The sequence below is a fragment of the Sceloporus occidentalis genome, unplaced genomic scaffold (genome assembly GCF_023333645.1).
Source record: "Sceloporus occidentalis isolate IW3139 unplaced genomic scaffold, rSceOcc1.0.p SCAF_25, whole genome shotgun sequence".
Classification (NCBI taxonomy): Eukaryota; Metazoa; Chordata; class Lepidosauria; order Squamata; family Phrynosomatidae; genus Sceloporus; species Sceloporus occidentalis.
The window spans coordinates 6,240,361-6,255,589 of NW_028317005.1; the positions used below are offsets into that span (position 1 = coordinate 6,240,361).

General features: G+C 36.7%; 1 protein-coding gene across 1 annotated transcript; it reads left to right on the top strand.

The window, feature by feature from the left end:
* The first annotated feature begins 10,335 nt into the window (after window positions 1-10,335).
* LOC149300331 (P2Y purinoceptor 1) lies at window positions 10,336-11,421 on the top strand. The gene has a single exon (XM_089485447.1). The coding sequence runs from the start codon at window positions 10,336-10,338 to the stop codon at window positions 11,419-11,421; it is 1,086 nt and encodes a 361-aa protein (XP_089341573.1).
* Window positions 11,422-15,229: the final 3,808 nt, after the last annotated feature.

Here is a 15,229-nt window from a genome sequence, read left to right on the forward strand (position 1 = left end):
TGTTCCTCTAAATAAATATTAAAAATATAATCTGTTTGAAAACATATATCATGTGTATGTGTGTGTGTCAGGGCTCGGGTAAGCAGGTTGGTTTAGGAGCCCAGTTGCAGGGGATAGGAGAGGCTCTGTTTGTACCCCATGATGCATATCATGCAATACGGCTGGAAAGCCCTCGGACAGGGCACACGGCTGGAAAGCCCCCGGAAAGGGTACATGGCTGGAAAGCCCTCGGACAGGGTACACGGCTGGAAAGCCCTCGGACACAGCTGGAAAGCCCTCGGACACGGCACACAGCTGGAAAGCCCTTGGACACGGCACACAGCTGGAAAGCCCTCGGACAGGGCACCGAGCACACAGCAGGGTACTGGACACATGGCATGGAGCCATCAGGCAGGGCACAAGACAGGGAGCCCTCAGGCAGGGCGCACATAATCAGGCAAGCGGGGTCAGAACCAGAAAGACAAATCAATGCCGAATCAGAATCCAAGAGCAAAGTCAGAACAAGCCAGGTCAATACCAGGAGATCACAAATAAGAGCCAAACCAGGAGCCAAGAGCAAGGGCAGGACAAGCCGGGTCAAAACTAGTAGAATTGATGGATTCACCAGATATTTAAAGGGGAGAGTTGCACCCAACTGGTCAGTTCATTAGCATACTGTGATCTGACAGGTGACCTCTATAGGCTACAACGGACATGACACCTCAATAAATACAGTCCGAGCTGACGGTGAAATCCTGACAGTGTATTAGCATGAATGTGTATGTGTAACTGATGGTGAAAGTGAGTGTGTAGAGATTTGTACCAGTATGTGTGTATGTGAGTTACTGGGGTGCAAGAGGCACTTTACCTTCCCTCCCATTCCTTGGCCATAAGGTTCCAGCCCTCCTCTGGGTCTTGTTACCAGTTATTTAAGTAAATTAGAAGAACATGGCAGCTGTAGTTTAATGTTGATAAATGTGAAATACTGCACTTGGTATTTCAAAATCCTAAAGTAGGATATAGCTTTGGGGACACTGTTCTGTCAGTGACAACAGAAGAGAGAGATTTAGGAGTAATTATTTCTAAGGACATCAGAAGACGCTGGGTTATACAGCTAGAGGGATTAGCAGCAGGTCGTTATGCTACTTTACAGATTTCTGGAGGGAAGTTTATTTCAGAGGAGGAGAAACGTTATAATCTAAATTAGAGGGTCAGAGGTTTAGATGTAATATAAGAAGTTTTATTTTACCTAGAGGGTGATAGATAAATGGAACAGACTCCCAACAGAAGTTGTAGATGCCAAAACAGTGAGTGAATTTAAACATGCATGGGATAAGAATCAAAAATGCAGAAAAGAAGGAGGAAACACTCAGTGAGACTGTCTAAACCCACCATGTTCCGGGCATGGGTCTCTCACCCATCAGATGAAACGGAAACAGTAGTAATTTGAATTAAAATAGCCCGGACAGCAAGCATTTTAATTTGAATTACTACTATCATGAATCAAAGACAAGACCAAGGAGTGATTAAGTCTTTAGTTCAGGAAAATTTAGAGGACTGGAGGAGCTAAATGTAGGGCTGGACTGGTAATTAAAATCAGCCCTGGAAATAATTGAATATCAGGCCCATATTGCTTGGTGCCATTTTTGGGCACATTGCACATGTTGGGTTCTGGCCCTATAACAGAGAAAGTTATTTACAATAGCTAAATTACTTTGACTGTAGGTAATAAACATTGCAAATGATTTGTAGAGCAAAAAATGTAAAAAGGTAGGCTGAGGGAGGGGGAATGTGTGAGCTGCACCCTTACGAAAAAATTACTGCCGTTTTTCTGAAGTAATACTGCAGTTTTTTGGACATGAAAAAACTGCAATACTGCACTTTTACTGCAGTATTACTGCACATTTACTGCAGTTTTACTGCATTTGTACTTCACTGTACTGCAGTTTTACTGCAGTTATTTTTGTACGGAAGTACAAATGCAATAAAGCTGCAGTACATTGAAGTACAACTGTAGGTTTGCAATATAAAAAAAAAGTGAGGTAAATGTGCAGTAATACTGCAGTAAAAGTGCAGTACAGTGAAGTACAAATGCAGTAAAACTGCAGTAAATGTGCAGTAATACTGCAGTAAAAGTGCAGTATTGCAGTTTTTTCATGTCCAAAAAACTGCAGTATTACTTCAGAAAAACTGCAGTAATTTTTTTGTAAGGGCATGGATGAATGTGTGTATGTATATATGTATAACTGTATATTTATAGAGTGTTAGTATGTAAGTGTTTAAGTGTATGGTGTTAGTGTGTGCATGTGTGTGTATTTTTATAGTGTAAGTTCATGGTGGAGTGGCTATGTGTATGTATGTATAAGTGTATGGTGTTAGAGTGGCTGCGTGTGTATGTTGTAAAATTGTATGTATACATATGTGTAAAGCATTACTGAGTATGTGATTATGTATATATGTTTATGGTGTTAAAGTGGCCTATGCATCTGTGCGTTAGTGTAGAGCTGGCCCTTAATACTGTTCCTTTAGCATGATCCCTTCATATTGATACAATATTCAGCAATAAGTGACTAGAAAATACAGGGCCAATAGTAATTGCTCCGGTCCCCCTGAATTCCCAAGCAACATGTCCCACAGTGCCACTTTTGTCCCCAGAGTTGTAAGTGCCATCATTGCCCCAAACAGCTTGTCTGTGGCATCTTTGCATCAAACAGCTTGTCTGTGTCCTCAAATAGCTTCCTAGTGCCATCTTTGCAACCAGTCTGCTTGTGCCATCTTATCCCCCAAACAGCATGTCAATGCACCCAAACAGCCTATCTTTTCCCCAAAACATATTGTTAGTGGTCCCAAACAGGCTGTCTGTGCCATCACTGCCCCAAGCAGTTTTTCGGTGTCTCCAAACGGCCTGTCTGTTCCATATTTGTCCCCCAAATACTTACACATCCATGCTAACACACACAAATGCCTACACAAGTACACATGTACATTCATGTACATATACATTTAGACATTTATGTTAACACACACAAATATTCTCATTTTCACATACAAACATACATATTCTCTCTCGTACGCCCTTACCTCACCCCCAGTGTTCTGCCAGTCTTTTTCTGCTTCACTGGTCTGCCAGTCAGTGCTGCGCTAGATATGACATCATCTAACTTTAATTATTTTCAAGATCCCGATTCTACTTTCTACTTCCCCTCTCTCTCCCTCGTCTTTTTATGTTTCTTCATATCAGTAATTTAACTTGAAAAATATATTATACAAAATAGAGCAGTTTTGAGCCACACTTAATTGAAAAGGGCACAAACAAATCCTACACAATCTTTACTTTTACAGAAGTTGCTATAATTTATTAAAAGTAAAGGTTTCATTATTCTTAATTAACTTTCAAAATGGACAAGTACTGGATAAGGATATTTGCACATGTAGTGTTCTACAGAGACTTTTGTCTTTGTGATGCTTGTCATTGTTCTCTAATGACACAGAGACTACTTTCTGGTTGTTTTTTTTCCCGAAAGACAAAGCTAACAGAGCCTCACCAAAATGGAAAAGTTTTATAGCAACACAATATAGTCAATATAAAAAAATAACCCAGAGGTTTTGGTCAACAGGAAAAGGGTATGATAAATATATCTTTACAGAGTTAGTAATACTTCCTCTTCTATTCTTTAACTGTAGCTTTTGTATTACAATGCTTTGGATTACTAAACTAACAAGGTGAATAAATATTATGGATAACGCTTAGTTAAAGGTTACTATTATGCATGGTGTTTGCATGTCCCTTTGAATTTATTCTTCTCTAATTGAATATACTAGAAATAACCTCTCACCTCAATCAATAATGCAATAATTATATTATCATATTTAGACTACAAAGCAGATTTGACACTTAAATCCTAGATTTTACATTTCTGTAAATTAAACTATACTGTACTGCACATAGAAAATTTGTACAGAGTAAATTCAACATATATGTATTAAAAATCCACCTAATGTGAATACCAGGAGAAAGGTAGCTTAATTTCCTATCCCCAGGATCTGCATGATTATTCTTTCCCATTTGTTATCTGTGATTTATTATTAAGTTGGTGATTATTGTTTCCCAGTTAGCATTTCTGAAGGTGAGCGAGGAAAATAACTATAACCAGGATGTGAAATTGATTACACAATGCTGACTCCTTCCTACCAGTCTGTCGATCTTAGATTCCATTAAACGTTTAGTCTAAAAATTCCAAACGAAATACGATTGGACTAAAAAAAGCATTCCATAAGTGTTTTCAATAAATTAATTTACCTTGCCTAATGTATTTACGCCCCCTCTGCAGCATTCGAATCATCATTCCTAGACTGCCCAACCCATTCCTAGAAATAAGTTTTTCATTAGGTAAAGCTTTGTCTCCTTCATCATTTTTCCAGGAATATTTGACGTCACCCCTCCTCCCTCTGGCTCACCTTTCCTACCCTCCCTCCTGCTGTCAGTCAGTACATATATCCAGTAATAATATTTATTTAATCAATGTTTACAATGAGATACACTTTCTTGACTGGTCCACTTCAAATATTTTTACTTCTACCTCTTTTGTAATATAATCTTCAACCTTTTGAAGTGTAAGCTTATTTGTGCATTGTCTTCCTTACCTTTTGTTTCTAGGAATCCAAGTTGTGCTGCTTGGGTCCAAGAATGAAATGGTTCCTCCCACCCACCAAAATCACGCCCACATCCATTATGTTACATTATGATTAATATAGTCACTCTCTCATGCTCTCTCACACTCTCATTCACTCTTTGGGATCTCTGCAAACTCTCCCATGCTTTCTCTTAACATATTCCTACCTCCTCCACTGACTGCTCCCATGTCCCTGTCTACTTTCCCCCAGCTCTGCTTTTTCTGTTGTTTCTTCATGGTCTCCTGCCTTTTGTGTCATTTCATCTGTCTTCTTTGTTCATCCACTGGTACTAACTGACATCTCATGTTACACTAAAGGCTTAAGAGGTGTTTCTAACAGTGCATGGAATGATCTATGCTACTGTAGAATTTGATGTTACTACTAAGAACATACCATGTTAAATAGCACATATAGAAGTAGATTCTTACATTATCAAGCACTCACTGCTTCTTTGTTAAAGGGGTCCATAGCAACCTTCATTGCAGCTCCATTAACATATTGGATCGATATGTAAATTATTTTTCCAAGTGTTTTACAATGCTTTGAACTCCCATCTGCCACTTAAATGTTCAAAAAAATGAAGAATGATAGGAATTGTATAAATTATGTTTTTATTCTGTTTATGTTATGTAGGCTATTTGGTGATATAAAAGTACACATCTGTAAACTGATCTAAAAATAATTTGCACCTTTACAAACCTTTTTTGAGTGTCATAGTTTATTATGTAAACAAAACTCCCTCTAATACACAGATTTTGTTTACATAATACAGAAGTGTGACAGAAAGTTAAAAAAAAAGTTGTACAAAACAATTCTTAAAGTTCACCTGTAATCATAAAATAAAAATATGGCTTTTGTATACAATACAATGTACTTTACATTGTGCTATTACAGTTGTATAGATTAAAATCCCTGCAATTTTGTAAACTTATGATCCTGTCTAGCTCACTGCATATATAATTATAGACGACAAATATGGCCACCAAGCTGGCTGTGTGGTAATACTGGCCAAAAATAAAATAAAAAAATGTTAAAAAAAATATACTTTTTATTCTAATAGTTTTATTTATATGCTTTATATAGTAATGCAATATAAGCTTGTATGTAAATTAATATATAGTATACTAGTATAATATAATTCTAATATAATACATTCTATGTTGTCAGTGCTTGATATAGCTCCCAGGAATAAGTTGGATATGCAAATTCATAAGCTCTTAGATTCATAAAATAATTTTGTTTTAATTACACATATTATTCCTTTAGATTGTAAACTCTCGGGCAGGGGCCCTCAAAAGCCCACCATTCCTAACTGGAACATTGTATAAAAGTACCATAAGGTTTGATGGCAAGCTTATAGACAGGGTTCTCATGTCCTGATGTGTCTGTTTGTATTAATGTATATTTGTTATGTCTGTTAACTGCCCCATTTAAATTATACAGCATTGTGTAATTTGTTGGCGCTTATTACATTAAAGGTAATAATAATGTTTGATTCTCCTAAAGAAGATCCCCTTTATCTGCAGTATGGTGATGGATGTGTGAGGTTTCATGTTTATTCTTTCAGTGAAGCCAGCAGATAATTATTTTACTTTTATGTTATCAATCGCAATCCTCTAAATTAAATGATGGTATATTTTAGGATTTAACCCATATACATTCAAAGCATTGCTCTTAATAAGGGCAACTGCAGATAAATTATATTGGATTAAGTATATTCTTTTTTGCAAAACTTTACATTTTATATATACATTTTATATATGCCCATATTTCCTGATGTAAAGACCATAATCAGTCCTTTATTTTATCTTAGAATCAGGATAGCATTATCCCTAACCCATGTTAAAATTCCTTCTCTGTATTAGTTTCTACTACTTCTGATGAAACACTGCTTCATTTGTCTACCATCCTTTCAGTAAAGTAAAACTTCTTTACATTACATCCAAACCTCCACTCTTTGATCACAGCTTGGGACAATTGAATTGGAATTATTCTGTTTATTTTAATAGGGCCTTAGTACCATTTCTTTAAAAGTCTCTAAAAAACATAGACAAGAAAAAAAGAGAGGGCATTGTTGGTAGTAGTAAGTAGGTGGAGTGGGGATAAATATCAAAAGCTACAACTTTAGAAAAAGTAATTAATAACTGAAATACACATTGCGTGCAGTTAAAGATTGTCAAATGAAGTTCCTTTAGAAACCATCAAAAGCCATAAGACAAGAAAGAAAGCTGTAGGAGCTTTTAAATTGGGTTAGACTGGCTATTTTGGTTTTCACTTACTTACAATCTAAGTTTCTATGTTAACTAATAAAACATACATAATCCTACTCAAGCAAGCCTCACTGATTCTGGAAATTTGCAGATGTTCAGGAAGACAGGCAGCCACACAAACATTTCCTGAGTAGGTACAGAACACGATGCATCCCTGATATGCAGAAGGCATCGCAAGATTAAAAAGGTGCGAGATCCCCAGGGAAGGGAAGCTTCGTTTAAAGAAACCTTCAAATTCAAATATATGTAACAACACTTTCAAACATCACAAATATATTTCCAAATGTTGCAGATCTATGCTAAGAACTGTAGCAGACTTGGGAAACCAACTTAAACGCCACTTTGGCCAATTTAAATGTTTGACATATTTTTCATAGAAGCAGGCTTCTTCTACTCAATAGTTAAATACGATTATTGCTCTGGACAATAAGGGAGGAACACATAAGCACATATTAAATAAAACGTAACCTAAAATGAAGCATTTATCATTATCAGGATTCTTTGTGCAAGGGAATCAGTTTATCTCTGCACATATTTTTGAATTCTGCTAAGGAAGTGTCGAATGTAAAAGAAAATATTTCAACAACATGCATCTGAAAAAGTATACATTTGTATTGTATATCATATACACTTTCAATGTACAAAAGTATATATCTGTCATACTACAGAATACCAGTTCAAGTAGAAACTGTTGATTTTACCTGCTGTTTCACCGGGTGATAGTTTATGGGCAAAGCACCATTATTGACACAATAGGCTTGATTTAATGACTTCCTAAACTTAAAGAGTTGCACTGTTTGTGGCATGCAAATTGCCAAATAACAACTGTGTTATGTAGACATGGAACTGCTACAAAAGCTGCAATGAAATCAATAGAAAATAAGACATGTATAAAGAAATGTAATACAAGGTAGAAAGGAGAATTAATACCTGGCACATTTACCAGTGACTGGCTCAGCCCCTTGGTAAGCAATATAGCCAAGAAGAATTGGATAGGACTCGCCAAACTTGGGGTACTTGGACCTAGTGGGGGCCATATAGTGTGACGGAATCCCCAATATTAATGCCTCTGATGTTTTTTTGAATGGTATTCACTGGGTATGCGCTGAATTCTTGTTTTATATACTTTTTGGTCATTATTATTCTAGCAGCAACCTGGGAATCTAAATGTGTATACCTTATAAGCTTTTTAGGTTGTGTGCTCCCCTATTTTGTATATAATTTACCAGTGACAGTTTAACCCTTTCAATGTCGCCACATGGACTATAGCATAAAAAAAAAGTCACAGTGCTACTCCAAGGATCAGAGGTTTAAAGTTTTAATTTACAGAGAGAGTGGTAGATAAATGGAACAGCCAACCATCAGAAGTGGTAGAGACTTATATAAAGTGGGAAATTACCCACGCATGGGATAGGCATATGGCGATCCTGAATCTAAGACACGTTTGATCATACAATTCAACAAAAGTTACAAAATAAGAGGACCATATAATAAAAAACATACAGAGGGAAAGCACGTCAGGCGCTTTACTAGTTTCATCTGCTACGAGCTGCAGAAACATGTGCGCACCTTTTGGTGGTGTGCTACTGAAATATAAGAAATACATGCCCAAGGCTTCTTTGTATACAAATATGACCTTCAGACCTTCTATACAGTTTGGAGAGAGACCACATTTGTGGAACGCCTCTATTTGCACGCCCCGGAAAAATATGCACAGAATATTTTAGATCCTTTTCATAAGCTTTTTCTCCTGCCCCTTCTCCAGGAGCGGCAACAAACTTCCAGAGTTTGTGTCCATACTTTTCACGAGCCATCAGAACATCTGGCTACACCAAACACATGACCTTCTCCTCGAGTAATGTGCATCCTGCGGGGGTCCTCACCATAAACAGACCCATAAACAATAAACCTTATTAATCATGTAAAAAAATTCTCTAGTTACAAATAAATAGCTAAGGAGACTAAAATGCCACCAGGGCCATTCAGTGTCACCACAGGGTGAATTTTATGACAGGCGCTATCGTGGGAAGCGCCGTATAAACACACTTTGCTAAAGGTGATAAGAGGAGACTCGCATTTCCTTACACCTATTGTTTACACAACTATTGTGGTTTCGGCAGCCTGTTTTGCCGTAACTGGTCAGCAGTCTTGCATTCCTGCTCCAGATCCCCGATGGGCAGTCGTGCATGTGCTTCCCTACCAATTCTGTTCTGATGTCCCAAGTCTTTCGTACTGACAGCAACTTGCTGCTTTTTCTCGTAGTACTTATACTAACACTCCTCTAATCTTCATGCATCTGATCAAAAACCAAATACAACTGATTCCCTATTCCCTGCTGGCTAGAAAACCTTCTTTCCTTCACTACGGTTGTCAAAATGTATCATACTGAAAGGAAAGCTGAGAATAATGCAAGCCTGCGGGGAAATCTCCTTATCAGAATGCATGTTGCTTTAGAGAGACCACGCCTGCTGCCTGTGACAATGTAACAAGGAGGTTGAACTCTGCTCCCTCCCACCCTCTCTCCTCTCTCTTCTCTCTTTCTCCTCTCTCTTTTTCTCTGTATGTCTCTGCGTCCCCTCCCCTTTCTCACTGTCTCTTGCTCATTCTGTTGGAGGAGTACCTTCCAGAGTTTCTCCTCTGTGTGTGAAGGAATCAATGTGAGAAGGCAGATTATTGCACTGTGCTGGAGAGCTTCTGAAGGGCAATGCAACTTTCACAGCGCTCTACCCCACACTTTATTGCTTAATGGAAAGACCACTGTGAGAGCTTTCTATTGCCAGGATCAGAGGGACAACACTGTGAGGTAGGCAAGCCTTGGTGTAAACGTACACACCCGAGTTATTTCAATGGATGGAAGTTTTTTTTCTCTCTGTGATTTTAATCCTATGTACTCCTTACTATTATTTGTATTATTATTATTTTATTTATATAGCGCCAACAATTTACACAGTGGCTCTTACGGTAAATACATTCAAAGGGTGTGAGAAAACTATAATTGACGATTAAGACGAACTGATACGTTAGATAAAGAGGGCCCTGGTTACAAGCTTGCATTCAAAGGTGACCAGACACTATATACTTCTATTAACGTAGTGTTCTAGATCGCATGCAGCCCTGCAATGCAATACAGAATGGGAGGGTCGGTTATCTTATAATTTACCAATGTGTGTCCACCGCACAGCCTGTTAAACTAAGTAGGAAGTTTGACTTTTTATTGCTCTGTTTTTCGCATTTGTTTTATAACATCAAAGAAACCCTACTGTCAGTTCCACTGCATATTAACCCTTTATTGACCAACACTGTAATAACTGCCAGATCCTTTTTTTTTTTTTTTCTTCCTCCACATTTTAGATGATCGCAGCCACCGACCCCGTTGTTTTCCTCTCTTTGCCTGTTTTGACTTGAAAAGATCATGACAGAAGTCTTTCTCTCAGCCCTTTTGAATGTTACTCAGAGCACTTTGCTAGCAAGTGGCTCCTCTGCTGGAAATGTCACAAAATGCTCTCTGACAAAGACTGGCTTTCAGTTCTATTACCTTCCTGCTGTGTATATAGTAGTTTGCATTACAGGATTTATTGGTAATAGTGTAGCAATATGGATGTTCATTTTTCACATGAAACCATGGAGCAGTATTTCGGTCTACATGTTCAATTTGGCACTTGCGGATTTTTTATATGTTCTATCCCTCCCAGCGCTGATATTTTATTATTTCAATAAAACAGACTGGATCTTTGGAGATGTCATGTGCAAATTGCAAAGATTTATTTTCCATGTTAATCTTTATGGAAGCATTTTGTTCTTGACTTGCATCAGTGTGCACAGATACACAGGGGTAGTGCATCCTCTCAAGTCACTTGGGAGACTGAAGAAGAAAAATTCCGTCTACATCAGTGCACTTGTCTGGTTCATTGTGATTGCTGGTATCTCACCTATCTTATTCTTCTCTGGTACTGCAACCAGGAAAAATAAAACCATCACATGTTTCGATACGTCTGCTGATGAATACTTAAGAAGCTACTTTATCTACAGCATGTGCACCACTGTCTTTGGGTTCTGCATTCCCTTTATATTAATTCTGGGTTGCTATGGATTAATAGTCCGAGCCTTGATCTACAAAGATATGAACAATGCCCCCCTTCGAAAGAAATCTATTTATCTTGTTATAATTGTGCTGACTGTTTTTGCTGTTTCCTACCTTCCCTTCCATGTGATGAAGAATTTAAATTTGCGAGCTAGGCTGGACTTTCAATCTCCAGAGATGTGCTTCTTCAATGATAGGGTGTATGCTACCTACCAAGTGACTAGGGGCCTTGCTAGCCTAAATAGCTGTGTAGACCCCATCCTCTACTTCTTGGCAGGAGATACCTTTCGGCGGAGGCTGTCCAGGGCAACTAGAAAAGCATCTAGAAGAAGCGAAGCAAACGTACAGTCTAAAAGTGAGGAGATGACTCTGAACATCTTATCAGAGTATAAGCAGAACGGGGACACCAGCTTGTGAAGACAAAAAAGATACCTGGATTACCGAAGACACTCAGCATAATGGAATGTGTCTCGTCTGATTCTGGATGCTCCTCGTAATGATGTTACGGGTAAAAGTCAATTGAAATACAGAAGCAAGCAGACAAGAGATACTTGTTCTAGAGAAGGCTGAAAGTTCTATGGCATAGTTGTAGACGTGCATTTCCAGAAGCATCTTGTGGAACGAAAAAAGTTGTTTGTTTTCCGTGCATTTTCTTTACCCCAAAAAGCTAAATAACGGTATCTTTATTTTTACATATATTCCAGAATTTACTGTGAATACGATTTAACTACTGCTACTAATGGTGAAGGAATGTATCTGAAAAAGCTGTAATGTACTGTTCTAAAGATATCTTAAAGTATTACTAAAGTAGGTGATTTTATATCTTGTGAATCTGTTTTCATCTTAGCAAATGGACATTTAAATTATTTTTCAGAAGAGACACTATTTAGAAACAGAGTATTTCTGCAACAGAGGTGTATGTGACAAAAACTCACCTGACTTATCGTTTTGGGCTGGTTATACCCATTAAATCTTGCTGTCATTTTTGTCATTTAGCCGTGTCAGTTAAAATTAGACAAATGTGGTGAAATATTTTAACCAAATTTCATTATTGAGCGGGAAGAATATTGTTGACATGTTTTTCTGATGATGTCTGTTGTGAACAAAAGGTGATTTATCTACCTACCTACCCACCCCTATGAGCTTTGACGTGTAAATGAAGCACTTGGTACTAAATATTAGAAATCTATATTACAGTGTCAGTTAACAATGACAATTGTATTGCACAATTTTATTTTTTTTATATATATGTTTGTTGAAGCAATTTCATTCTAGTTGAAAATGGGTGTGTATTGAGTTGAGGGCTTTATCTGTGATTTTAAAAAGCTACCTGCTGAAAGACATTCTTCTCTACAAAAATACAGCGAATAGCAAGATATTCATGGGAAGACTAATTAGAAAATATGGTATGCTAATAATTAGCTATGTGTTTTCCTTTTGTTCACCTCCTGGCTAAAATAAGGAGAACATGCCACAGCACAATACAATGGATGTAATATGTGACTGTTCACTTCTGATCTTGAACTGGTTCCACTTATTGCTGATAAACACTGTTTTGTATTTATAACGACATATACATGACCTAAGCGTTGATACTTTTCCAACTCAGTTCTGAACGCTATAATAATTTTCTTGACATGTGGCATGATGTATCTTGCATCACGCCAAAAGAATATGAAGGGATAAATATGTGATTTTTATGTTAAACGTACTGTGTATGTTTGGAATATAGTATGTGTTTAATGCTCATGTGAAAAATGTTTATTTTTGTACCATCTGTAATTTAATATAGTTCAGTAAATCAGTTTTACTTGTGATTAACAGTGCCATTTAATTGATTTGCCTATGGAGATGGTGTTACTTGACATTTAAGCTTCTCAGGTTTTGTAGGTCGCAATTAACTAAATGTGTTTAACTTTCACAATAAAAGGGTTGTCCGTTTTCTATACAGCGCTGTGATGTGTGCATGCAGGTGTATCTGTATAGCATGGTATTAGAGGCTAGTGACATCGACAAGGGAACAGCAGTACAGTGTGTTTGGTATTGTAATTAGCCATTTAAAGCTGAAAGAGACCCAATAAAACTCTAAACTACTTTTTTTGCTGTTTTTATATTATTAATCATAAAGAAAACAAGGGAGCAACAATATATTAATATAAATTGGACCTCAATGGTGAGTCTTCAAGAATATAGGGGAAGCGTGTATCTGTGTATGACATTTTACTATTCCTTAACTCGTTCTATCAAGAGGCATATTTGTGTGTACGGAGAGCATACTTGTGTGTGAAGCGTCTGTCTATATAACCATTTGATAAGGCTACTGTCATTTAGCCACTTTTTGTCATGGGAAGTAATTGGGCAAGACAGCAGAAGCCAAGGTTTACCTTACTATTGCCATCAAAAAAACACCTGTTTTAATGAACTGCAGATGCATTTCAGTAGCTACTCCTGTGCAGAAAGAAGCAATGCACATTATCATTTTATTTCGCTTGATTAACGTCTATGTCATTGATATGATTGTGCATGACAGCATTGTATGTAAATTCCTTTCTCTCAGTACTATTGTTGTTGTCTGGCTTCTCTCTTACCTTTTTTAATGTGCTTTTCGAAAACATGATAACTAAGCTAATTGAATAATAATGGGGGGGTATATAAACTTAGAATGCATTCAAATTAACCTGTAAGGATAGGATAGAAATATTAATAATAACTATTTTATACAACCATGGAATGTGATTCGGAAGTGTTGCAATGTACAATACTTATTTAAAAAAGATTAATAGATTTAGGATGTGCTCTAATTTTTTTGTTCCAATTGAACCTAATTGTGCATTGAATTTCATTACAAAGCTTGCTTCTGTACATTTCTGAAAATAATATCAGAATGAGTAAATATGTATTTAATTAACATCTCACAAAATTTCTCTTTTCACCCCACATTGCATTTATTTTGTGATTCTTATCTTTTCATTAGCCATCCAACAAACACACGGCTTACAATGCAGAATGCACAAGGGATCATGGGGGAATTGAAAATGTTTTCCAAATGATTGATTCTGAATACTTTCATTTATTTTTTTCATTATAACTATTTTGAGGAATTAATATATCTTCTATACAATGTCTATGCATCATTCATCCATTAATTCATTTTTGTTTTACAAAAGCCATCACAAAACATATCTTAATATATTAATGTGTAATAATGAACAAGACTATAAATGGATTTATTTTTCTGTTTCATGGTGAACATTGGAAGTAAAAAGCAAAGTAACAATGGGGCAAACAGTGCAGAATAATCATTTCAAGTTTATGAAAGGAAAAAAAATATATTGATTTTTTTTTTACTGAAAGTCTTATTGTTATTATCTTAAATTCCATGCCATTTTCTTGACCCAATTTTCCAAGCAGAGATTTTCTCGTGCAGCAGAATTACTGTTTCTAAACATTTCTTTTAGCCTAATGTTGTAATAATTCTGTTTCCACTCATGCGTTCTGACTATAATAAAACATATATTCTAGCGACATATTATACTTATATATATTGTAAACTGAAATTCTTAGGGGTTTAAAGTCTGATTTGCCCAATCGTTTGATTACATAATGCCCATCTGAAGAGGATAGTATTGCTTTTGGTTAAGGAATCTCAATGCCTTGGACATGTAAGGGCCTATTGAAGTGTATTCATAGTATCTGGAATTACTAGGTCAGTTGAACATTTCAACTCCCAGAATTCATCATGTTTTGTGAAGCTCCAACCCATGCAAGAAGGGTTGAGCTGGCTTTGTATAATGTGAAATCAGATGAAATTACGTTTAGGAGAGTCTTACCCAGATTGGACCTTCATAATTCATAGTGAAGGTCACATCTATACTTCGCCGTTTCAGTAACTTATACGTATAACTTATACTTTTCCGTTATAATGTTGCCTCACTGAGCATTAAAGTTAAGTAGAGCAATCTATTTCAAGTAAATTGTTGTCCATGTCTTTGTGAATATTAATTTAAATAGTACCTTAGAAGTAGAATCATTAGTAAAGTAGCAGGTACATAATGGTAAATGTTTTTATAGCAAAGTTGGCAAAAAGCCTTTTTTTGAAACCCTTAGATTGCATTTTTTAACCATGGAGTATAATACAAAAATAACATTCAGTGGTGTGGTTGTTATCTACCATAAAATACTGTAGACAGGAAATATAGATGGCAGGCGATGACCCTGCTGTCCT

Coding starts and splice junctions, on each gene's coding strand:
- LOC149300331 (XM_089485447.1), top strand. CDS start 10,336: ATGACAGAAGTCTTTCTCTCAGCCCTTTTGAATGTTACTCAGAGCACT.